Source organism: Carassius auratus, chromosome 8 (genome assembly GCF_003368295.1).
Source record: "Carassius auratus strain Wakin chromosome 8, ASM336829v1, whole genome shotgun sequence".
In the NCBI taxonomy this organism is placed as follows: Eukaryota; Metazoa; Chordata; class Actinopteri; order Cypriniformes; family Cyprinidae; genus Carassius; species Carassius auratus.
Window position 1 is genome coordinate 3,831,137 of NC_039250.1, and position 26,168 is coordinate 3,857,304.

At 34.3% G+C, this 26,168-nt stretch overlaps 1 protein-coding gene across 1 annotated transcript; it reads right to left on the minus strand.

Moving 5' to 3' along the window:
- Positions 1-3,847: 3,847 nt before the first annotated feature.
- On the minus strand, positions 3,848-26,100 carry bcap31 (B cell receptor associated protein 31). Its single transcript, XM_026269121.1, has 8 exons — positions 25,963-26,100; positions 24,984-25,092; positions 23,926-24,026; positions 23,281-23,425; positions 19,081-19,216; positions 12,927-13,056; positions 9,221-9,321; positions 3,848-6,069 (listed from the first exon to the last, which is right to left on the minus strand). The coding sequence occupies exons 2-8, from the start codon at positions 25,073-25,075 to the stop codon at positions 6,031-6,033; spliced, it is 744 nt and encodes a 247-aa protein (XP_026124906.1). The 5' UTR covers positions 25,076-25,092; positions 25,963-26,100; the 3' UTR covers positions 3,848-6,030.
- Between the last annotated feature and the right edge of the window lie 68 nt (positions 26,101-26,168).

Sequence of the window (26,168 nt, forward strand, 5' to 3'; positions counted from 1 at the left end):
TGTCGTCTCATTGCAATTTTTTATTGTTGTTGTCTCAAACACTGACCAAGGAGAAATATATATAAGAGCCATGAAAGAGCCTGATTTATCAAATGTGCAAACATTTTTTTTAAGATTCTGTCCAATTTTTACCAGTCCCCCAAAGCCTACAAAAAAAAAAAAAAAAAAAAAAAAAAATATATATATATATATATATATATATATATATATATATATATATATATATATATATATATATATATATATAGATGTGTGTGTGTGTGTGTGTGTGTGTGTGTGTGTGTGTCAGACCTTTCAGGGCTAAAGAGTCTAGAGTACACTCATTGGCTGCATTGCATTATAGCAGTGGTAGGTATTTGATGGACACTATAATAAGCATTGCATTGCAGCACATATTTATAAGGGCTGTTTGAGTGAAGATCTTAGTCAAAGCACATAATTGTATCCTGGCGGCGCAGTTGTTGTCTGCTGCAGACCTGTTGGGCAGGAGGGCTGGTCATGGTGCCCATGCGGTTCAGACTGGTTTTTAAAGACAAATGCCAGTTTGTCAGGAGAGCACAGCTGCCATATTAAGCCGGGCTGTGGCTGGCAGAAGTTTGTTGACTATGTTTAGCTGAACTACTTTGCTCTATTTCTGCCCAGAGCCTGAAACAGATGGGTGTTCAGTCCTGAAATCAGCTCCCACTCACATAACATGAGCAAGTAAACACTGGTGACGCTCAAAAATAATGGATTACAGCTTGAAGCACAGCTTGTTTGTGCACTAGAATTGGGTTGAAGATAAGTTTAATATTACCTCTGTAGGCCTATAATAGCCTTCTCTACACTGAAAAGAAAAAAATAGTGTATAAAAATAAAAAGAATCACTCAGAAATTGCTCGTAAATTTCGTAATTACTAAATCATCTGCAAGTACCTGGATGCCTGTTTCTGTCACGGATTTAGATAAAATTGGATACTTTTAATTTCACAACTTCAGCTTGTATCGTTAGAACTGCGAGACACAAAATCGCAATTCTGAGGAAAAAAAGTGTGAAAAAAATCAAATAATTCAGGTTGGCTTCCATAAAATTCCATTAAAATAAATGTCTATTTTTTTAAGTAACACTGCAGTAGTATTTTCTTTGTAAAATGTACTTCAGTAATCTTTTATTTACACATTCAAAAAGCATTTTTATACATTGTCTGCAATTAGGCAGTATAATCACAATGAATGTAGATATTTTGAGTAAAAAACAGCTGTTGAATATATTGTCCGCTTATACTGATAGAATTTACTGTAATACCTGAAAGAAACACGATGTGCATAGCGTGGATATTACGTAATATTCAATTATGTAATATAAGTTTAAAAATGGCATAGATAAGTCCAAATCTTTTTTTCATCTTCTGTATACTAAGCTTATTTAGCAAACACGCCCAAAGCAGCCTGATAACACAGCAGTCGTGTCATTTTGTGATAACATAAATATTTAGTATGTGTTATGGTGGGGTTATCAAGTCTACCTCCTCACTTGGTCTGTAGCACGTAGTTCACGACTTGAGAGTTTGGCCCAGATTCACAGTCACGTCAGTCACAGTCATCTGCTTAATATCAACGGCTAAATAATTACCCACAAAATACTGATCATAATTGTGCAGGACAGCACGGAGGAAAATCCTGCATGGATGAGGTGCTTGCAAACTTTCAGTCTGACCTCGTTTCAGTGTTGGGAATCATTTAGTAAAGGCCAAATGAATCATTAAACAACTCCAGAAAGTATATAAAAGTTCTCGTTTTACAATCCAGTAGAGTTTATAAATAATTTAAGTGCATGGTAATGAGATATTTAAGATATTTATTAAGAGATATTTACTAAATAAATATGTTAACTGAGCAAAATCATTCTGGCGTGCACACATCGCTAATTGACAAGTACAGCTCTCTTGTGTACACTTTGAGCACATAACTTACCCTTAACTTACTGTCTGGAGTACGGCCATCGTGTTTGAACTCACCTGAACCTGTGGGTTAGTCAGTGTCACAGCACGAGTTAACCCTCAACACACAGCACAGACAGCTGACTGACAGCAGCTTAGAGGGGTCACTTGATGTTGCTAAAAAGAACATTATTTTGTGTAACTGGTGTAATGCAATGTGTTTGTGGTTTAAAAATAAAAATAAAAATGTCCACATACTGTACATTATTGTGTATATGTTGTTTTCCTGTATGCCCCACCTTTCTGAAATGTGGCGTTCTGTCGTCGGTCTGAAAAGCGTGGTGTGCTCTGATTGGCCAGCTATCCAGTGCGTTGTGATTGGCCGAATGCCTCAAGCATGTGACGGAATTGTTACACCCCTAAACACTGTGATGCTGTTTGTGACAAACTAATAAACCCCATTACAAACAAGGCATTTGTTGCATCCAGTAGGGACATAATTACTTAATATAATGACTTATACTGTTTTTTTATATATATATATATATATATATATATATATATATATATATATATATATATGTTTCATTGCATATCGCATTGCATAAACATAAATCCATGTCTGCATTTGTGATTGGAGAAACGACTAACAACAAGCGCTACTCTACACTGCTCAAAAGTTGGATTTGAATCATCAGTGGCAAATCCTTTAACGTTACATATGTAAACTTAAAGACTGTGAGTCAGAAGCGACAGACTGTCCTTACAATGTTACGATTGCTCCACTTTATAGAAACAGACACCGGCATTGTAGGCTACTCTCACAAGAAACCGTCCTTGTCCTCCGCAAAATGCGCTACACACATCTGAATATTTGGGTTGGACTCTTCTGGAAGAGTGTTGTAAATACAGCTTAACCACTGTTTTCTAGTTGTGTGCTCTTTTGGAAGACCAAAAACTAAGTAGCTTTGCTTAGCCAGCACATGCTAAGCAAAATGGCGCCGGTGGCAACAGCAAGAATAAAAGTTACACCTTCTTTCTTTGCGTTAAAATTTGGGCAGTGTTAAGCAAATCTTCCAACATTGTGACGTAGACGTGGGGGGGTGTTAGAATGAGATGTTTGAGTGGTTAACTCTTAACTTGTATAAAGAATATCTCTTTGGATTTGAGACTTTAACCTTTGCAACTTTTTAGATCTTCTTTATGCACCGAGATCTTGCAACACTCCAAAGATAGTTTTTTCAGCATGATTACAATGAATAAGGAAGTTTAACACAAAACACCACAAACTGTACATTTTTCTAGTATTCCATGTCTTCTTAAGTCGTAGGGTAGATTTCTATGATGAATGGAACTAAATATATCGCTATTCACTAGTTCTTGAGAGTAACAATGTCCAATTCATGAATGAATCATTCTTTCGAGTTAAATTTTCGCAGTGAATCATTTGATTCAGTTCACAAAGTATTAAAGCTGAATTAAATTTGTTTTGTAATTGATAGTTATTGAATTGACCTGAATCAACACTTTTGCATAATTTATTCCTTTTATTAATCCATGTATTTCTAGTAAGCTTTTTTTTTTTACAACTGGTACTGCATAAAGCACTACCTATATAAATAAGACTGATTCAGACTGATTCGATCACAAATTGAATTAGATTCAGTACTCAAGTTAAACTCACTGAATTAACTATCTGTTCAGACGATTAACTACATTTACCAAAAAGAAAGAAAAAAATAATAATCCAAATAACTTCCTAACAATTAAAATATATTGCACAAATCGTATGAAAAGTTCTACGATAGTTTCATGGAACTTCTGAGTGAACTGTCCCCTTGACTACTGACAGGCTTAAACTAGTTTTATAAAAAAAAGAAAAAAAATGTTTACATAAAATTACAAAATAAATACACTGCAGACTCGGCCAAGATATATGAAGTAGAATTTATTGGTTTTGTTTTTTAACATCCCAACTAAAGCACATCACCAGAACACATAATACTCAAATTTCATAATGAAATAAAGCAGATTGACATTATTGCAGACAAAACTTTCCTGAAGACATTCGAGGCAGATAACAGCACTATCAGAACCGTGCATTACACACAACTACGCAATCACAACATGTTCATGACACCCAAGCATTGTTTATTCTATCACTGTTTTTTTTTTTTTTTTTGCAAGAACTCAAAGTAAAAACCTGATATCAGAAAGAAGAAGCTACATTTGGAAATGCATATTAAGAAAGAGCCCCGTTAACAGTAGTATACAGTTCACTTGCTTATTTACGGGTTTGAAAATGACGTAATATGACGTGACCTCTAAACTATTCAAATGAACTCCAGCCAATTTAATGTTCAGGTATACACTGACATTTTCATTGAACTGGTGCTCTGGTTAACATTTCACTAATCTAACCAATCGTTGAGCACATGAAATAGTAAACTAGAGTCATGGTAGCAGATGTCATTCATCACATTCTCATGATTGGTAACCATCCAGGAGGTCTTGACTATGAATTATCCGACACTCCACCAGTGATCCCGATGCCCTTTCCTCAGGGAGCCCAAAACAGCGCTAAGGTTGTTCCCACAGATCCCTATTTTAACACAGCTATGATGTCATTCCGGTTGATTCTTCAGGTTGCACTGCTCTCAGATTGCAAAGATATTATTTACACATGCCAGAAAAGAAGCAAAGAAACCCCGGGCACTTAAACTGTGAAAGAGCAAGTGAACAGAGTTCAACCCGGTGACCTTTAGCGATAATAAACGTTATCTTCGTGTTAAATGCAAAACTAACGCGTGGCCCTCAAATGTGACGTTAATATCCTTTCAATACCTAGAGGACGAGAGATACAGTGTGCTGTGTTTTGAAACACAATATCAGCTGTGGATGCTTTACTGTTCCTGCCAAAGCAGCGTTCTTACCCACTGTAACAGCCCTGCCGAGCTCATATCAGATTATACAGACTCAGTGGCCTCAAACCAGACCGGACTGGAAAGAAGCAGTTTATTCACTCTGATCTACAATAGCCCCAAAAATATGAGCTATCTTCCTGTAGCATGACGTGTGACAGTCAAAATGACGACTACGAGGCTTGTCGATGGTAAACTGGAGGGATTTTCTTTCTTAGGTGCTTATTGGCTGTAAAGTGTCGTGTACCCTGTAAATCAAACATCTAAAATTAACCAACACATGCATCTGTAATGCAACCAAATCTCCATATTCATAAAGAAAAACAGACTTTTTTTCCCATAAGGCAAGAAAATGTAAGTAGTTATTGAAGATGAAAAAAAATATTGAAACCCAACAATTACCACATCAAAAACATCTAGTCTAGAATATCCTTTAAGGTCTTGGTCCTTCCATATATAAAATATGAGATTCATTTATGAATCTCAAGCTGAATGAATTTCTGTAAACTGTTTATAAAAATCAGACTTATGTAAATTGTGGCATACAATTCATTATAGCCATTTAAAGAAAGAACAAAGAATTCTTTGCAGTGAATGGGTGCCATGAGAATCAGTCTAAACAGATGATAAAAACATTACAATAAACCACATGACTCCAGTCTATCAGTAAACATCTTGTGTAGCAAAAAGCTGTTTGTAAAACAAATTGAGACTTTTTTTTTTTTTTTTTACTTTAAACTTTCTTCAAATCGGTTCTGATGAAGAAAAAAACTCATCTACATCTTGGATAGCCTGAAGGTGAGTAATTTTAAAGCAAATTTTCATTTTTGGTTGAACATAAATTCACTCCGCTTGTGTTTCGTTGATGAGGCTCAATGTACCTGACAAACAAACGGCCACATCAAGAAATGTAATACTCATGTCAGCTGATATATTCAATTCTAAACTGATAGTTTATAACCAAAACAATTGAAATAAAAATTAAACACCAGAGGTTCACAGCATAAATGGAAAGAAAACATATGACAGTGTCTGAAAACCCTGCAGAGGCTTCAGTGAATCACGTGAAAGCGCATGAGTGAAGAACAGAACCCTGTTCTTACACAGCCAGAGGAGTGAAGCACAGCCATCTGAGCTGCTATCAGCCAATGAGGATGCAGGAAAGAGAGCAGGTGCATGATGATGTTCGCTCAGTCTGACTTCTTGTCCTGCTGAGAGTCGCATTTGGCCTGCATTCAGAGACAGAACAGAAAGAAGTGAAATTTTCAGTTGTCAGAGATTTGCAAAATCCTGTAAGATTTGGAGAGAGATTTTGGGTGGCTGGCCATGACGTCAGCAAGTCTTAGCAGTGTCCTGCATGCTTTATTTTAGGACTACTCAACTATATTATCATCATCATCCTGTATAATCATTATGCAAGTAGGAACAACGAGCTTATATCAATGTAGGGACTAAACGGAGAATGAAAATGAAACCTTAAGTAGTAAAATATGTGGTTAAAAATGTTGAATTTATATATACAGTTCTGGGAGTAACTGATTACATGTAATCTGGATTATGTAATCAGATTCCAAAAATTCTATACACTCGCACATACGCACATTACACACTGTAATATCTAAAAATTAGGCATGAAACAATTAACTGCGAGCCGGTTAAAATCAATTCAAATATGTGGCGGTTCAAATCTGTTGAGATGCTAAACAAATCGGGATTCATTCAGGGGTAGGAATTTATATGAATGTATCTCTGAGGGGAACTTACTTTCTTTAGTGAAGTTTAGATGGTAAACTTGCCTCTGTATAATGCATATTAAAGTTCATAAGTGCAGTGCTGCTTTGTTTACAGCAGAAACCAAGGAAACGCTTTAAGTGCCACCTGCTGGCAGAGAGTGAATATGTGTCTCATTCAGCTCATCCGCTGTTTCATGCAGATATTTTTATGTATAGTTTCACAAAACTGAAGTCAGACCATTTTGTTTTTGCTTCAAATTTAGAAATTATACAAATCTAATTTAGATTAAAAACGGCTCATTTTGCATGTATGCAACAACTTTGTTTGGATCATGATTAAAATGCAGTGGTTACCTCTAATTTTAAATGGAAAGAGCACAGGAAAAGCCTTAAATTGTTTATATGAAGAGATTTATTTTGTGTTGCTTGTTTATTAGATATTTTTAAATTGCAATTTAGTTTTATTTACATTTACATTATATTAAAATTTCATCATTTAGCAGATGCTTTTATCTAAAGCGACCTACAACTGACGACAATAGAAGCAATCAAACACAACAAAATAGCAATAATACGCAAGTGCTATATTAGTATATTATTAGTATGGTGTTATATTTCACAAAGAAATGTGCAGCATTGTGTCAAAGCAGTAATAAAAATAACATTAATTTATAATTTGTCTTAAATCTCATTTTGTTAAAAAAATTAAATAAATTATGAATCAAATCGAATCTTGAGTTGAGTGAATCGGTTCATCCCTACTAAAAATATATGGCTTCGCAGTGCTGTGATGTACCTTGTTGACCTTGTTGCTGTGTACCGAGCGTGTAACATGCAATAACTGCAACACGTGTTCGTGAGTCACGATCTCTTATGAGCTGCTTATTTTTATGTAAACAAGAGAAGCCTGTCTATCTGACTCGCACTCTCTCAGTCTCACTTACACACACTTGAGAAGACGTTAATGTTTCCAGAGGAGGACGGCTGACAGGTGCACTGTCTTCAGAGCAATAAAAGCACAGGATAAAAAGTGATAAAAAGAAAATCTCTCTCTGAATCAAGTGAATAAAGAGAACGTGAGTCAATTGCTTCTAGTATCATCAGCCACAGAGAGAAGACTCTCTCATTTTACTTGCTTTATATTGTTAGAGTAAACATATTTGAAATTAAATATTGGTTTACTATGGTATTTATATACTGGTCCATATAAATGCAAATGAGAAAGAGTAAACTTCTTTGTGTGCATTTAATAAAACACTTTGAGTTGGGTCTTGGGATCTTGAAGTGAAATTTTATGATACATTGGTTGATATTTGAAAACTGACTCTCAGCATGTAATTAGAGAAACAGGCGGATGACAGCATGTCTTATTTCTAACTTTACTAAGTATACTGATATCAGACCCTCCAGGAAAGCGTCTGTTTCTTTTAATCACGTTTCCTCTAAATGTTCACTCAACATGCTACAGATGCCAATGAACACTGCCCCTCAATTCAAAAAGATCTCGGAGATGTGAGATTTGCTGAATTTGCCAACACTTTGGATCTCACCCTGAATATAAATTATGTGTGAGATTAAAGCTTTCAAATAGACAACAGTATATTTCTACCCATTATAACATTAGCTTTCTTCAGCAGCAGCAAAAAAACAAAAAAAAACAGCAGATGCTGGCAGATTTGCATGAACAGCTGGCATCAGGGCAGATTGAAAACTGAAATGGAGAGCATTAAAATTGTGGTTTGAGATGTTAACATTTATTAATTTCTCAGATGTTTTTTTTAAGGCGTTATAGCCATTGAATTTTCAGGTAATTAGAAAATAATATGGTTTTTAAACAAAATTTTATACTAATTCTACAACATCAATAAAAAATTATAATAATAATTCAATTTTATAATTTAATAATTTATATGAAAAACAAAAACAAGGTTTTACTATCAAATCTATATGGTCAGGCAGAGTGGTATACACACAAAAAAATAAAGTAAAATAAAATATATAAAAATAAAATACTGATTCTTTTTTAACCTTTCTATGATTTTCAATATTGAGAGCTGGTTTAAAATGGTGATTTCATTTAAGAGTGAACCAAAATCATTTGAACCAAACATGAACTGTTGCCAAGTCAATTTAATTAAAATATTTAAAAGAAAAATGTATCACTTTCTTATTTCCATAAGTAATTCGATGAAAGTTCCTTTGAAGAATAATATAATCAAATTAACCAATTTATAAATAAACATTAATAAAAAATAAAAAAATAAAAAAAAAGACCTAGATCCTTCTACAAATCCATTTAAGTTCATGTAAAATGCCGTGCTGGAACTTATATGTACACTTTTGAGGGAAGACGTAAGCAAACCAGTGAAATGGTTCATTGAAAATAACGGATTTGCAGTAATGAATGAGACTCTGTATTTACGCTTACGAGGTTTAGCATAAGAAATAGAATAAATGTTTAACCAGAGACTCGCCACGTCTAAACTCGCATACTTCGGATGATACTGAAATCATTCATCTTTTTTTTCAGGTCACTTCATGTTTCACTTCAGTTAGTTTCTGTAGTCTTTGTAGACAGTGAGACAGCTCACTAGAGCAGAGCTGGAATGGGAAAGCTGTTAGCAGCGTGACACACATGAGCTCTGACCTGCAGTCTGCCGTGTTCCTCCAGCAGACGGTCGTACTCCACTGTGAGGTTCTCAGCCTGCTTCTTCATGGCCTTCACATCGCTGTCTGACTTCTGAAGAGCTGCACACACAAGCAAACAGTGCAAACAATAAGTACTAGAGAAACAGGAGTCAGAGATCTAAATGAGCTTTTCTGTAGGTCTACAAATTCTCCAGATTACAGTAGCATCACAGAGCCAGACCTTTGACCTCTGGTCCACTTTGCAGCTTAGTCTGCCCAAATACTGCTCACTGAGACCAGAAGAGACAATGTGATTGACCTACACTACCAATTAAAAGATTTTGGGGGGTTGCTAAGATTTACAAGTTTCTAATTTATTTATACAATCCAATAAAAATGATAATACTGTCAAATATTACAACAATTTAAAATCACTACTTTCTATTTCTATTTTTTTTTCCAAATGTAATCTATTCCTATGAAAAAAAGCTGAATTTTCAGCATCATTCCTCCAGTCTTCAGTGTCACATGATCCTTTAGAAATCATTCTAATACAGAGATCTGCTCCTCAAGAAACATTTGTTATTACTATCAATGTTTAAAACAGTTGTGCTGCTGCTTAATATTCTTGTGGAAACGTAAATGGCTAATATACTGTATGCATGCTGATAAGCAACTAGTTAAGAGACCCTAAAATAAAGTCTTTAATTTTAATTTTTGTTTTTTAAATTAAAGTCTTTAATATCACTTCTTATTTAATTTAATGCTTGATTAATATATATATATATATATATATATATATATATATATATATATATATATATATATATATATATATATTTAAAATAATAATAATAATAATAATTATTATTATTATTATTATTATTATTATATAGTTTCTTTTCTTTTTTTTCTTACTGAATCCACACTTTTAAAAGGAAACTTACACTACTCATTGTATTTACATTACATTTAAATGGCAGGTTGATCAGAAAATTATTAATAAAATAATACCTGCAAGCACACTACTGAAATGTGCTTTGGTACTAAATGACCCAATGGAGAACTCAGTTTAGGGGTCATCGAAGGGTTAAAAACTAAATACAGTGCACATGTGAAAGGAGGCGTGGGAATCGATCTTACTAAGCTCATTCTTTTGTCTAGTTCTGCTGAGGTCATCTTGCATTGCTCAGTGTAGGTCTTTTTTTTTAATGTACTCTGGAACCATGTCTGACAACATTAAATAATGATGCAAGGATGCATTAAACTGATCAAAAGTTACAGTAAAGACATTCATAATGTTACAAAAGATTTCTAATTCAGAGAAGCACTGGTCCTTGAATCCTGAAAAAAATGATCAGTTTGCACAAAATTACTAAGCAGCATTGATTTCTGAAGGATCATGTGACACCAAAGACTGCTGAAAATTCAGCTCTGCATCACACATTTTAAAAGCTTAAATATATTCATATAGCAAACAGTTCCTTTAAATCAGAATAATATTTGACAATATTACTGCATTTACGGTATTTTTGATCAAATAAATGCAGCTCCGATGATCCCAAACTTTTGAACGGCAAATGTTCCAATAAACATCTCAATAAATGTTTCTGGTTTTATAGTGAATTATAGTGAATTTATTTATAACACATTCTGTTAACGCTTTTCCAAAGAAAAAGTGTTAGTTCTAATCAGTGTTGTGGGTAACGCGTTACAAAGTAACGCGTTAGAGTACTCTAATTACTTTTTTCCTGAAATTTGTAACTTAACGCGTTAGTTTCGTGCGTAAGTAATCAGTAACTTCGTTATTTTTTTAAAAAAAGTAATCCGTTATTTTAAGGAAAGGAAAATCCCGACTGCAGCCTGCTTTTTGTCAGACAGTAGTCCTAGGTCTACTGTGCCACCTGCGGATGTACAGTATCAGCGGAGCCGAAGCGCTGTGATCGTAAAGTCAATGGCTGTGATGCGTCTGTGCCCTGCGCCTGACCCTGTGTGTGTGTGTGTGTGTGTGTGTGTGGGTTTTTTTTTTTTTTTTTTTTCGAACTCCCGGCAAGATAGCAGAGAGGACAGCGTTTGGTTTATGGAAGTACGCACATTATTTTCAATTTGTCAACGAAAAAGAAAAGAACATAACGGTAAAATGCACACTCTGCGTTGGTGAAAAGCTTCTGTCGACCGCCAAAAATTCTACCTCAAATTTAACGCTACGTTTTAATCACTACTTTGAAGAGTAAATGTAAGAGGACTGTGTTAAAGCGAATTTAGGCTTGTGACTGTGAGTGACACTTTAATAATAATTAGTTCGGCTATTAAGCGATTTGTCATTTGCCTGTGTGGCAGTGAAGGATTTAATTCGGTTTGTTATCATTTTTGTTTGACAGGCAGCTGTTAATTTCTGTTAGATCATTGGCTGGCTGGTTGTTCATCATTTCTAAATGGATTTAAATCTGCAAGCCTGTTTAAGGTTGTGTTTACAAGTAAGCATACTTGTACTTTGATAACTGCATTATTTAAAGTTAAAGAAAAATCAGGAGTTATCTTGTGGTGCTCAAAATATACAGTAGCCTAGGCTACCCGGGCTGGGTAACGTTAGGTGCGAATTTTGATTAATAATATGTTCTGTGATAATAAATAAATAAAACGCCATGTGGAATAACCGATTGCTGACTGTCTTTCCTGTTATTGTTATCCTGCAGTGTTAATTTAGTCGGATGACTGACGTTATTCATTGTCGGGAGTCACGACTTCTAGGTGCATTTAAAGGGGCCGGGGGCTATGTCTGTCATGTGTGAGCCGCTGCAAACGGCTTTTAATTTTTGGTAACGCATGAGTACTCTAACGCGTTACTTTTATGAATAGGTAACGCTGTATCATAACTGATTACTTTTAATTGATGGTAACGTTGTAACCTAACTAACTACTTTCCAAAGTAACTATACCCAACACTGGTTCTAATAAACTTTCATTGAAATGTGATTTTCACCACCTATGAAATTTTGTTTTTTGAGGACATTTCCAACGCCATATTGCAGGGGAAAATATTAAACAAATAACATCACATATCATTTTGCATGATCCAACCGAATAATTACACTGAAGGAATGGTTCACCTAAAAATGTAAATTCTGTCATTAATTACTCACCCTCATATTGTTACAAATCTGTAAGACATTTGATCATCTTCGGAACACAAATTAAGACATTTCAGATTTAATCTGCGAGCTTTCTGAACCCGTTCAAGGCCCAGAAATGTGACATCAGTAGCTGTTCATCTTTAATTTTATGAAGCGATGAGAAGACTTTTTCAACAATTTGAATAAGTTCCTTATTTTTGTTTTCTTTGTGCACAAAAAGTATTCTCATAGCTTCATAAAATTAAAATTGAACAACTACTGATGTCACATGGACTATTTTAAAGACATCTTTCCTACAATTCTGGGCTTTGAGCGTGGCAGTTGCCTTGCTGTCTATGGAGGGTCAGAGAGCTCTTGGATTTCATCAAAAATATCTTAATGTGTGTTCAGAAGATGAACGAAGGTCTTTCAGGTTTGGAACGACATGAGGATGAGTAATTATTGACAGAATTTTCATTTTTGGGTGAACTATATCATAAACAAAATTGGTTTAATAGCCTAATGTTGGGCATTAATGTTCACTAAGAGACTGTGTAACCATAGAAAAGAGGGAGTGGTTCAGTGTATGAGTGATTCAGAGTCATTAGGTACCTTTCTTTGTTGCGTCGAGTTCATCCTTCAGTTTCCTGACCTCTTCTGTCAGATTTTTCTTATCCTCCTCCACGCCACCCTTGGCCTTCCCACCCACTTCAGGCACTTCAACGCCCGCTTCCCGCAGTTTCTGATGAAACAAGTTTTTTTATTAGTCATATCACTGGATAATCAGCTATTTCGCAAAAAGTGTTGCTCTGAATTCCCAAAGAATATTGAGAAAGGGTTTAAAAGTTATGATAAAACACTTCAAGTGTCAACATAGACTCATGTTCAATATGGTTTAATTTTGTTATGGATGCTATTGTGAGCAATTTATTCTTGACTATCAATTCCAAAATAACTCAAATCAAATACAAATCCATCCAGTTCATCATGTTTCAGAGGTGAAATGGGTGGCAAACGGAAGGATGTTTTTGGCTAAATACAAGCAAAGGGATGTAACTTGAAGACGTGAAAACATTTCACCGAAAACATAAACCACTGTCCTGTAACGACTCTTTTTACAGTTTGACAGGCCATTCATTAACATATTAAGTTACAGGAAAAAAACAACTGCTCTAATTTCCAGGGATGGCAATGATGTTCAAATTTGGTTTATCAATGATCTCCATCTGTGTCACCAGTTAGTGAGTAACCATCAACGGTAGCCATTCACATCTGATTGACCCACTTCTCATACAAAACATTCTCCAGAAAGTTGATTTTAGCATGTAGACTCACTAAATACAAGAACACTACTAGTAAATAATGTGATCAACTCAAACCTCATAGGCAGTTAAACAGAAAACCCTTTAACAGCAAAATTGAATCCAGTTACTGCTGATAAAATCATTTCATGATTCAGCTATTTAAAAGCTGCTTATCTATATGCTAAGTGGTAAACAATGATTTTAAAAGATTTTCTTATTTTATGAGTTTATTGAGTCAGTAGAGAGAGTCAATGACAGTAGTTAATTTTGGACTTTGATACTAGTGTGCTGCCCTCGTAATGCTCTCATCAGTTAGCATGTTTAACGTAAAGTAACATTCGATTAACATCTCATAAAAAGTACGGGAAAACACTGGGAATCCATTGAAAATGGTCATGCATTGTGGGATAGAGCACCACGTGTGCACAGCAAGTCCTGAGAGCAAGATGTCATCAATATTTGTATTTCCCAGAAGAGAGAGAAGAAACGTTTAATATTCATATCTGATAAAAATATAGCTGTCCAGTACTTTAAGCACAACTAGATTTTGTGGGGTCATTAATGAACAATAATTGTGGGAAATGTCAGTAACGAACAGCGCTGCTCTGCTTACTAATTAACACATAACATGAGGAACACTGTGGGGCGGCTGTCAAGGGTCTTGAAAGTTTCTCATACCTGAAAGTCGTTAAAAACTGACTGAGTGAATATTTTAACGCTAAACTGCTCAAGGTATGCAACCCAAGGCACACAAACATTTTGTAAATGAGTCTTTTCAAAGTGACCTGGACAAGAGAACAAACACAGGTGAGTGTTTTACTTCATGTCAAACAAGGAAATGATGTTTTCTGGCCCCATCAACATTTCATATTTCTCTGTAAATTTGATAGTTGGAATTGGTAGTAATAAAGTCTACAGTCTTTTTAAATATTTTTGCAAACCTAAGTTTACTTAGAAATAAATTCAAATAACTGCATCAATATACATTCAGAATATTAATCCCTTCCCTGGTTAAATATTTAGGAAAATGAGAATAATGTGCAGTGAAATAAAACGTTGAAATAGCACTGTGCAATTAAACATTTTTTAATCTAAAACATAAGCTCCCCAAATGATTAAATGTACCCCTTTTTGACCAATCATATTTCTATAGCTTTACGTTACAGATGCTTTCATCTTATTTTAGTTGAAACTAGACCAAAACAGAAAATACTGTGCCTTGCATTTATATGTGCGTTGGATAAAAGCCCATTAAAATAATAAAAATGTATAAATCCAATAATATTACTCAAATATTACTCACTTTGTTGGCAATGATTAGGTCAATAATGTTATTATAATTTGTATTATTTGATATATATTTATTTATTAATAAAGAAATAAACCAATAAATAAATGCACTGTATGCAGCCACATTGTAACATTCGCAATGCAAACCTCCCTCACAAGTTCATCCAGATCATTTATGGGAATTAATCAGCAAAACATTATGTAAAATTGCCTCATTTATGATGTACCAACCACATGACTGCCTACATTACGATACGTGGAGGTTCGCAAAGGTCATTTATCTATACAGTAAAGCCTTAACAGTACAAGTAGCAAAAACAGCCTGCTAAATTCCCACAGAAAGGGGGAAAAGAATTGTTAAAATGAACTCAAATGAATTGTAATGTTAACTTGATTAACATTATAAGTGGACTTGCTAAAAAGTCAAATGCTCAAAGAATGGAAAAGGAAATGACCAATTCCAACCATCAAACCCTCATGAAACTAGCAGTGCTTTATTACCGATGGATCCATCTTGGCTAACTGCATTATTAATTATTTAAAAAACCATTTCACATAACTAATAGCTGCAATATAACTACATTTTATGAAGCAGAACCTTGCAAAATTCATGATCTTGTTCACACTTGATTAAATGTGAGAACCCTGTAACACCTGCTTGGGGACCAATGATAGAAACAGTCGGCCCCGAACAGAGACGAGAGATCGATACAGGCCCTGTGCAGTTCTCACCACGTCCCCTCACAGAACGACGAAATAATCACAAAGGCCTGGTCAGGTCATCTCGCCCTGTACAGATGCTTCAAGAACAGAGCGGCAAAACACTGTGTGCGGAAGATTTACAGGCCTCATTCTGCCAGAGTCAAACTTCATCCACTAAATTGAAATATTCAACCATCTGTCAATCAGTACAGCTTGTGCTCGCTCCGTGGTGTTACAACATTTGACAGATGTGAATTATGGCGGTCTGTATGTGATAAGCCACGTGAGCCGTGCTTCTGCATGGGGTGACAGCATGCAAAGATCAATGCGGTGACTTACTGCACGTCAGCACTGTAATTGAGCCATAGGGTGCTGGTCTATCCCAGCATTCTCCTCGATTGGGCATCCACATTCTAATAAACTACATGTGCTAACACAGCAAGTGATAGCCGTTTTCAGGGCTTTTAATAACAAACTAGACATGCACGAAAATAACAGTGTTTGCAAATGTCATACTATGTGCAATATTTGCCATGGTCATAATAGCCAATGCAATTTTTTTTCATGCCTGCAAGAATCAATAGGAATAGTAAAGTGTAAAAGCGGCTAAATATATATGCAAGAAACACCAGATCAATGACAATTCAGCATGTAAATTAATGTAAGACAGAAAATCAATTGCAATTCATTGTGCAAATTTTAAGACATTAAAAACAGAATATCTTAATATTATTTAACTATTAATATATTTATAATAATTAATAAAGAATACAAAAATGTTAAAAAACAAAACAAAATTGGAAATGGTGCCTAGGCAACTAACTGAAATAAAGTTTAGTTGAAGTACCAAAATTAAAACAATAATTAACTAAAGATTAAAAAATAATAATAAAGACTAAAAGCCCATAACAAAATTACTATATCTTATACTAAAATTCAAATGAAGAACAGAATTAAAAGCTGATGCTAAATATGAATAAATACTAAAATAGTATAAAATAGTATATAAATAATACTATTAATAATGCTCATAAATGCATAAAACATCAAAATGCCACTAGATAACAATAACGTAAATTGTGCTGAGTATAATGCTAGTTAAATAATAATACTTTGCACATTTCTTCAGAAGTCCTAAAACTAAATCAACTGAATGAATTAAAATAAAATAAAATAAATATTTTAAAATAAAATCCAAACACCCACACTGTGGGACATTTTCACGCTTAAATTTATTATTTTCAAGTGTAATGCTTTCGAACTAACAGCAGAACACACAAGACTGAATTTATCCATAAAACAAAGCTTGAAATTAGTCTGTTTGTTAACCGTTTCAGTCTGAATTACCAGCACAAGCTAAATACTCATGGTCAGAGGTTTAGAACAAACTGAGGCTGCACGATTAATCGAACGCGATTAATCTCGATTGTCATGCACATTTTGTCAGTAAAGCCGGTTCTGTGATCAGCAGTTAATCTCCATCACCTCCATCAAATTAATCCTTCTGTGAGATGATGTAGCACAGTAATTAAGGCACACAATATTTCATTGTATTCTAAGCAGTGATAATGGCCATATCGATTAGCATTTCATTATAGATATACTTTATTATGATTAAAAAATATAATAAGAAGAACTCAGATAAACCATATATTGCCGTAGTTGTGCGTTAATCGCATTGAATCAATGAAAGCAGTTAAATATTCTTTTTATTCAGCTGCAGTGATTGGCACTTCCTGGATTTCTTCTTCAGGGCATATTAGGATTTTCAGCATGAGAGCGCCCTTTGGCCTTTGGATGGAGGTTTACTATTGATCACAGAACTGTGCTTCACTTAAAGATAAACGTGACAATCGCAGCTTCTGCCAAATCGCAATTTATTGTCTTTGCAATTTAATTTTGATTAATTGTGCAGCCCTAGAACAAACCCTAACCAGAATAGAGAAATATCCATACAGAGCTTTGATAATAACTAATCATTGGCACACAGCCATGAGTGAGTTTGATGATGTCAAGGCATCATATGTATTCTACACTCAGGGCACAAACAAGCACTCAGTACTTTCTCCTTTCACTGCATCTGAAAAGACCTGTCAACATGGAACTGCTCTATTGAACTATAGTTCCGCTCTGCATTGTTTACACTGTCAGTTATTTAACAGATGTTAATTATACAAAGTGGTTGCAAATCCCTTGAATTTCACTGGAACTCAGCACAAGAGCACAGTGATGAAAGCTCAGCTAATATAAAGTTTCAGTTATCAACCACTAAACCAAACCTCAATATCGGAGTTACTTGTCCTACTTAAAGATGCAATCAACAATGCCTTCTTGACATGCAATACTATAACAACTAGAAGAGTAAATATTTTCCTATTCATATTCACTAGTTTCTCAATATATTCCTATGCTATTTTATAAAAAATGTATATGAATTTATTAATTAGTATATTTTTATGAAAACTAATCTCATCATATGTATGTACACTACTGTTCAAATGTATATATATAAAATTTTTATTATATATATTTATATAATATTCATCATGGACACACAAAATTTTTACATTCATCATAAAAAAATGTTTTTAGTGTGAAAAGTAATTATTTTATTAAATTGCAATAAAATTTCACAATATAACTGTTTTTACTGTATTTTTTATAAAAAAAATAAAAATAATGCAGCCTTGGTGACAATCAGAGAATTCTTTCAAAAAATAAATAAATAACAATTAATAATAACAGAAAAAAACCTTACCAAAAGAGGTTTAAATTAAATAGTAGTATGCATTTAATTTTTGGTTGGTAAGGCCCAAAGATTTTGGCATTTTCTATTTGCTATTTCTATGTCTTACCACCCAAAAAATAAATAAACTGGCCAGTAACTCAACATTTCAAGTAATTTTACAAGCATTTGAAACTAGGCGAGTATCAAGTGTTTCTTTTGTTCACTTTCACACCTTGTGTAAACTCAAGACCTATTTCTAGACATAATGTGAAACTCTGCAGCACTGTGATATTAATGAACAATGCTTCTCTGAGAACACCTAACAAACTACAATGACCTATGAGAACATATGATGATAAACCATTACTAATGAAGTGCATGTGGGATCACGACTAAATCACAAACATGTTAGCAATCATTCAAGAATAAATAATCTCAAAATTACAATTCTGTCATCATTTTGTCATTCTCAATAATTTATTTATTTAAAATAGGTCACTAGAACAGCTTACAAAGACTTCTTTTGTGTTAGTCAGACATTTAAGCAGTGACAGAATATAAATTTTTGGGTGAACGGTTTCTTAATACAGCCTACTCATTAGTAGTCACCTTTGCAACTACCCCGCCCACATGTCCTGTAGTTACACCAATGGTCATTAACCTGGTACCAGGTAAAGCTTTCTGCTCCTTTTAACCATTTAGGGTCATGAAACACCAGAATTTTCATGCACAACTCACTCACCTCCTGCAGTTTCTCATTCTCCTCCATGTATTTTTTTGCAGCATCATTTGCTCCCTCCGCCTGCTTTTTAAAGGCTTCATTAGAGGCCATCAGTGTAGCCTGCTGAGACAGCAGTGTGGCCAGACGTCTCAACAGCCTGGAGGGAAAAAAACAACATCGTCAACTCATCAGACACGAGTGGATTTACTAAACAGTCAGTGTGTATCTGATCGTTATGGCTCACCGCAGCTGCAGCCTACGTTGCGATTCTGCATTACACCGATACAGACTTTGGCATAATTATTGGTGCTTGAAGAGGCAACGATCTCTATACCTATTATTTAAACAAACTCCTAAATCTAAACACTGAACTGAGCTCCAGACATCAGCTACTTTATGATGGATGATGGACCAACAAAAGCATTCAATATTAAACATTCTTTAACACTTATAATTTATATATAATTATATCTCTCTTTTTTTATGAATAAAAAGTAAACAGGAACAACATTTATTCAAAACAAAAAAAATTCTAACAATTTAAGTCTTTACTGTGTTTTTATCCATTTAACACATCCTTTTTGAGTAAAAGTATTAATGTCTTAAAAAATAAATTAAAAATTAAAAAGTAATTTATATTTTTTACAATATATATATATATATATATATATATATATATATATATATATATATATATATATATATATATATATATATATATATATATATATATATTTTAAATTAATGCTGTTCTTTGTAACTTTTTATTAAAGAATCCAGAAAAAATAATATAAAAGTATATAAGTAAATAAAATTATGGAACTCAGAGTATGAGCACTTTGGCAAACATATCTTCATTTGAATAACATGTGTTAATTTTTTTACATGCAAATCTAAAGGGAGAAGTCAAATCTGAGCATGCACACCTATTTTTCTAAGAGGACTACAGAATGAAGAAAAACAGGCGGGACATTTCTAGGAAACTCTGATGTGGATTAAACATCATCAGAAGACTGCACAACAGAGTTTAGCATAAACAAATGAGTAACTACCACTTGACCATAAGCAAATATCACATGGTTTTGACCAGACTAAAGACAGTGCCAGAGCCAGACGAGCTGAGAGATGCAGGCTGATGACATCTGAACCATGAGCTCAAATGCAGAGGCTAAAGGTGCATCTCCTTCATGTCAGTGTCCATGTGTGTAAAAGGGTTCAGGGTTTTGTAAAAAGCTGTTGCGACCAAAATGCAGATGGGCTGAACCATGGACAACCGCAACTTGCATAAATGCAAGAGAAGCCCACACTTTGGTCAAAGGCTCTGTATGACGTAACAAGGTAATATGAGGAGACCTACAGTAGATTCACTTTAACCTCTCCTGATTTTTACATTGGCCAAATATGAGAAAACAAGTCATTTTTCGTTGGTGCAATAAACTGCAATAAAAATGTCTTGTTCAAACAAAATTTTTATTTTTTATCTATATTTTAAATAGACACATGTTTTGTTGCCATGAAAATAATGCTACAAAACTTAATGGTCCTAAAAATAGGTTTAATTTTCTCTCTAACAGTTTTTTGGTGGTGAAATATGACCCTTCTTAATATACTCTATGAGATAAAAAAAAAATTATTAGATTATTTTGCAACAAAAACATGAATTGAATACTTGATCTTATTTAAGGTTAGATTATTAAACATTTTCAGATAATGATGAATGGTTATATGTAGATAATATCAGAATCAATAAAGCCAGAGAAGAAAAATTAATGAATAAATATATATATATATATATATATATATATATATATATATATATATATATATATATATTATTATATCAGATGCATGTTTATAAGATGTCAAAAGGAAAAGAGTCATTTACTTTAGAAGACATTAGAGAATATATCTTTAATTTAATATAATTTTACCCCAATAACAATTTTTGTCCTATTTTAAGCATAAATAAAAATTTTGTCAGGTGTCAGTGGACTAAGACAAATAGATTTATTCAGTGTATATGGTCTAAAAACAAGTTATTTTCAATGTTTCCCATTATCTTGCATTAATCGCTTAACAGCCATTTCCAATGTACACTGGAAATGTCCACACAGCTACTGCATCCTAACATGCCTGAAGCGCGTGTCAAACCATCATGCGCCGCTTCAGTCACCGTTGTGGCATCTGGGTGTTTGCTGGCAAGGTGAGGAGGTCCATTTTGTAACAGGAGTCATGGCCTTTCGTCCAGTGAGAATGCCATGAACACAGACTAAATATAATGCCCATCACCAGTTGCTTGATCACATGTCCTGCAGCTGTCCATGTGATTACGAAAACGACACTCAAGCCCAGCAGTCAAGGGAAGTAGTATCACTAATGGATGTAGTAGTCATCCGGCAGGATATTAATAACCTGTCATTCAGAGAAAACATGGTGAAACCCCTGTAAGGGAAAACTATGCAGAGCTGGGAGACTCTCAAATGTTGCGTATAGAGTGCATCAACGAACCAACCAATCGAGATGCAGGAAGTTAAGCACCCGTGGATGAGGTTTGTGAATGGAAACAGTGTGGGGGACCCCCAACCGGCTCAACATAAGATTCTTTCCATGTCTACTGTAATATAGCAGCATATCCTGCTCTTTGTCTGCCCCACACGCACACAATTCATTCACCTTTTGTAACTGTGAATGAAGACACTGTCTCCAATAGGATGGGGATGTAAGAGAAATCTGTGCTGGAAAAGTTAGGAAGCGAATTGGCATGATTTATGCAAATAGAACATTAATGGATTTTGACTTTCAGTGTGGATAAATAAAGCAGGACCAGGGTTAAAGAGAGGACCTAAAATGATTTTAGATGCATTTAACCATTTTGACTTTTAAACTACCAACATTTCAGAAAACATAATTTTAGACATAACAAATTTTTGACATAACCTTCAATCTGTTTCGGTGGCATTTTATGGGCTTTTCATCTTTAAAAAGAAAAATGGATGCGTTTAAATGCACAAAATATTTAAATAAACTAAAATGAAATGCACAAAGTATTTAAAATAGAAGGGACTAACTATTGCATCACCCTGGTGCCCTCAACAAAAACCCACATGGATTGTTCTTGTCAGTCTTTATAATTAAAAATCTACAAGCAGTAACGTAAGTATAGTTTGCAAGACTGAAGTATAAATACAATGAGGCTGTGAAAGATGGTGTTTGTGAAAATATATTAGAATATATTGATGGTTATTAGTTAACCACAGAAATTAAAGCAAAAAAGATTCTGGATTTTCAGACTTGATCCCATTTCAAAATAAAGGTCTCTTATGGCTTCTATATAAAATTTTTACTCTAACATACACATGGTTGCATACTATAAGATGGTAACAAATTTGCACACATATACATATATATATATATATATATATATATATATATATATATATATATATATATATATATATATATAAAAAGAGTAAAGACTAGATTATTTATTGTCATGTATCAGTGCCAAACATTTTAGCCATTTCAACTTTTAAAGCTCCCCTTATCATTCTTATCATAACTAACAGCACACTCTGTAAAATCATATCACATATCAATAACTTTGATAATATTTTAACTAAACATCACTGATAAAACTTCTAACGGAATATATTTTATTGTGATCCAAATAACCTATCTGTCCTGAATATCCTTGAGTGGGCGGGCTGTCTGATTTGATTGACACATGATTTCTGCAGCACAGAGTGTTATGGAAGTTGAAGACAAAAACTAGTAAAAAGAACCTGTAACAGTACACCAAGAGTACTAATTTTACACTCACACTAAATGAGAGTACAAAAAAAGTCTGAGTAAATATGTTATTTGATAGCTGGCTGGTAATTTTAGTGGGTACTGCAATACAACACATGGTTACAATGAAACAACTTTTGCATCTTCTTATAAATGCACTCCACTCTTCAGGGACAGAACATGGCAAACCCAATGACCCTGTTTGGAGAGTACGGGTGAAGTTCTGTTTATAAGCATAGTCCAGAAATCAGCTGGGAGCCGTCAACTAAAATGAAATCAGACCGTGCCATGTAACTGATTGGGTTCAGAAACTGCTGCCAATGCTCCGGTGCCAAAGAGAGACATGATGAGGTGGGCAAAATACAGAAACGAGAGAGACCTGCGGGAGCGAGTACCATACAAAACGAGAGAGACATGGGGAAAAACACTCACAAACACAGGAGCAGAGCGAAGCCGGCGATGTACTCGTTCCTCTGGGCTCTGAAGAGCTTCATGTGCATGTGCTCAATGGCCACGGGGTTGTTGGTCAGATCCACTTTCTCTGACACACTGTATTTTCTCACTTCTCTAAATGCATCTGTAGTGACAGAAACAAAAACTTTAAAATCTAGTTCAATCAATGCAAAACTCATATCAAGAAATTCTTCAAATGTTTGTAGGGCTGTTAAAATGAATGTATTAATAGATAAATATGTTTTTTACCTTAATTATTGCAGATTTAATTGTTGCATACAGTAATTCATATTCTGAATTAACTGACCCCAATTTTTAAAAGGTAGTGCATTTTTATGATCTTTCATGACTAACTTTTTCATATGCAAAATGAGTAATCCTGCCAAGCTGCTGAGTACGTAAGCATTGATATGTAGGGATAAATATAGGCAGTCATATGCTCGATAACTCATTATGACATCAACCATAATGACAGCAATCATTTCCAAATGATCTGCTTTTGCAGCTTTTAATAATGATACATCCTCTTTAACATCATATTAAAGATTTATATACAGATTTATACAGAAACTTTGAACAAGGCTGGTTAAGGAGAACAGTGCAATGAGGTGTTTTCAAGCTCACCAATGAGCAGAAAGACAAGAATACAAATGATGACGATGAAGGCAGTGTTTCCATACGTTGTGATGACAGTGACCAGTCTAGACTTGAAAAATTTGCTCCATCTACAAAAGCAAAAACAGAGATAACACCTTAATAAACACAGGGCAAAAGAGCACATATGATAACACTAATCTTCCTCAACAAGTCCAAAGAACATCATTAAGGTTCACATTTCTCCTACATACCAAAAAAGGAACACACACAGATGACTTTGAGAAGCATTTCTTGTTTTGCATTTTATTATTTTGCTTGATGAGTCTGTGCAAACACATAAATTCTCAGAGTGTATCTGTTTGATTCTATGAAAATGTTGTTTACCAAGTGTCCCACCCTTGCAACCTTTAAATGATTGGAAGGTCATGTGAATGCTCTCAAATTAAGAAATGACTCACTCACAAGATTCTTTTCATGGAAGAAAAGCATTGAACAGAATTTAATTATCCTGGTAGTGCTGGAATCAAATCATCCAACTCTACCAAATACTCAGAATGATTCGTGCTTTAGGGCTTGTAACACAGCAATGATATTTCACCACGAATGGAAAGATTTCAGCACTGGCAAAACTCTGAGATCTTTCCTGGAAAGAGGTTAAGTTGAAGAAAACTGGTGCAACAAGAAAATAAATCAGAAGGCAAATACAAGTTTTCAGAACCTGTTGACTATCAGATATTAGTAAGATTACTATGATAAGATGAAAACACCATGGACATTAAACTTAAAGGAACCAATGTTCCAAAAATGTAAATTTGTTGTAAATTTATATTCAAAATGTTGATGAGTTTGTCTCTTCATTAGAACATATTTGGAGAAATTTAGCCATTTATCAAACAGCTGATATTACATCACAAGACGTTAATTGATGGACTGGAGTGGTGTGGATTATAGTGATGTTTTTCTCAGCTGTTTGGACTCTCATTCTGACGGCACCCATTCACTGCAGAGTATCCATTGGTGGGCAAATTATATAATGCTACATTTCTCAAAGTTTGAAATTGAGTTTCAACAACTTCAAAACTCACCGTTTTGGGGAGATGAAAGGGACACATAGCAGTAGTATTGCAAACACCTCGGCGTATAGAAACGTAGCTACTGCCGTCCATTGAAGACTCATGACGGCTACCTGTGAGTCTATGAAAACATATCAGCAATAATCAGCTAGACAGATTACATACACGTCACTAAACAGATCCTAAAAAACATAAAGTAGCATTAAATATAATATGCACAACGTTTGGGATAATATAATTCTGAACAAAAGCCCAGGGGCAAAACACACTCAACATTTTGATTTATTACCTTGTTTAAAATGCAGACACTCAAGTTCTTTGGTGATGCTACTTAAAATCATAACTGATACAACAGCGCCATCTTATGTTTACTACAGAATAGCCACAAGATGAAACCATCTCATAAGGCCTTTACAAATTATGACACACGATCAATAACTAATTCATGTCAAATACACAGAAAAACTACTTGTTTTTGTAGTACATCATCCCAACTTATCAAAAACAACTGATAAACAACAAGTTCGCTCATTAAAGAGACGAAAATGAGCAAGTGCAGGTGTATTCATTAAATAATTCATAGTAGATGAAAAAAATTAAGGCAGGAAATCAATAATATACACCTTAATGTGTGATAATAAGGCATGGAATAAATATTTGTTGATAAATCTCATCATACATATTACATATGAATGAATGAATTACAAATACACTGCGTCAACCACATCTGCTTATACTGGCTGCAGATAAGAGCGAAATAAAAATTTAAACTACTAGACGGTAATATAGACATATATCTTTGTAAATATACGTAGGTATGATGTAAATACATGTGTAAACAAACACACAGACATAAACATGTCTCTGTCAGAGCAATACAATACATGTGTAAACACGCTATTATTAAAGGCACTCGTACAAATACCCGCGTTCATACGAGCTCTGCGTATGACTGGAGTGTAGATAATGAAATAATTGAAGAAGAACTTACAGAATCTGAAGTAAAAGCAGAAATATTCACAGAAAGGCCTGCAGGAATGTGTCAAAACTTCTGCTGCACCCTGATTGCGCTACACATTGAACTACTTCCGGTATGTATGCCAACTCATTCTACACACGACCACTTCCGGCGTCGAAGCCAGGAAACGCTTGCGTAAAAGTCTCCTTTCAATAAAACCGAATGAAATAAAATATATA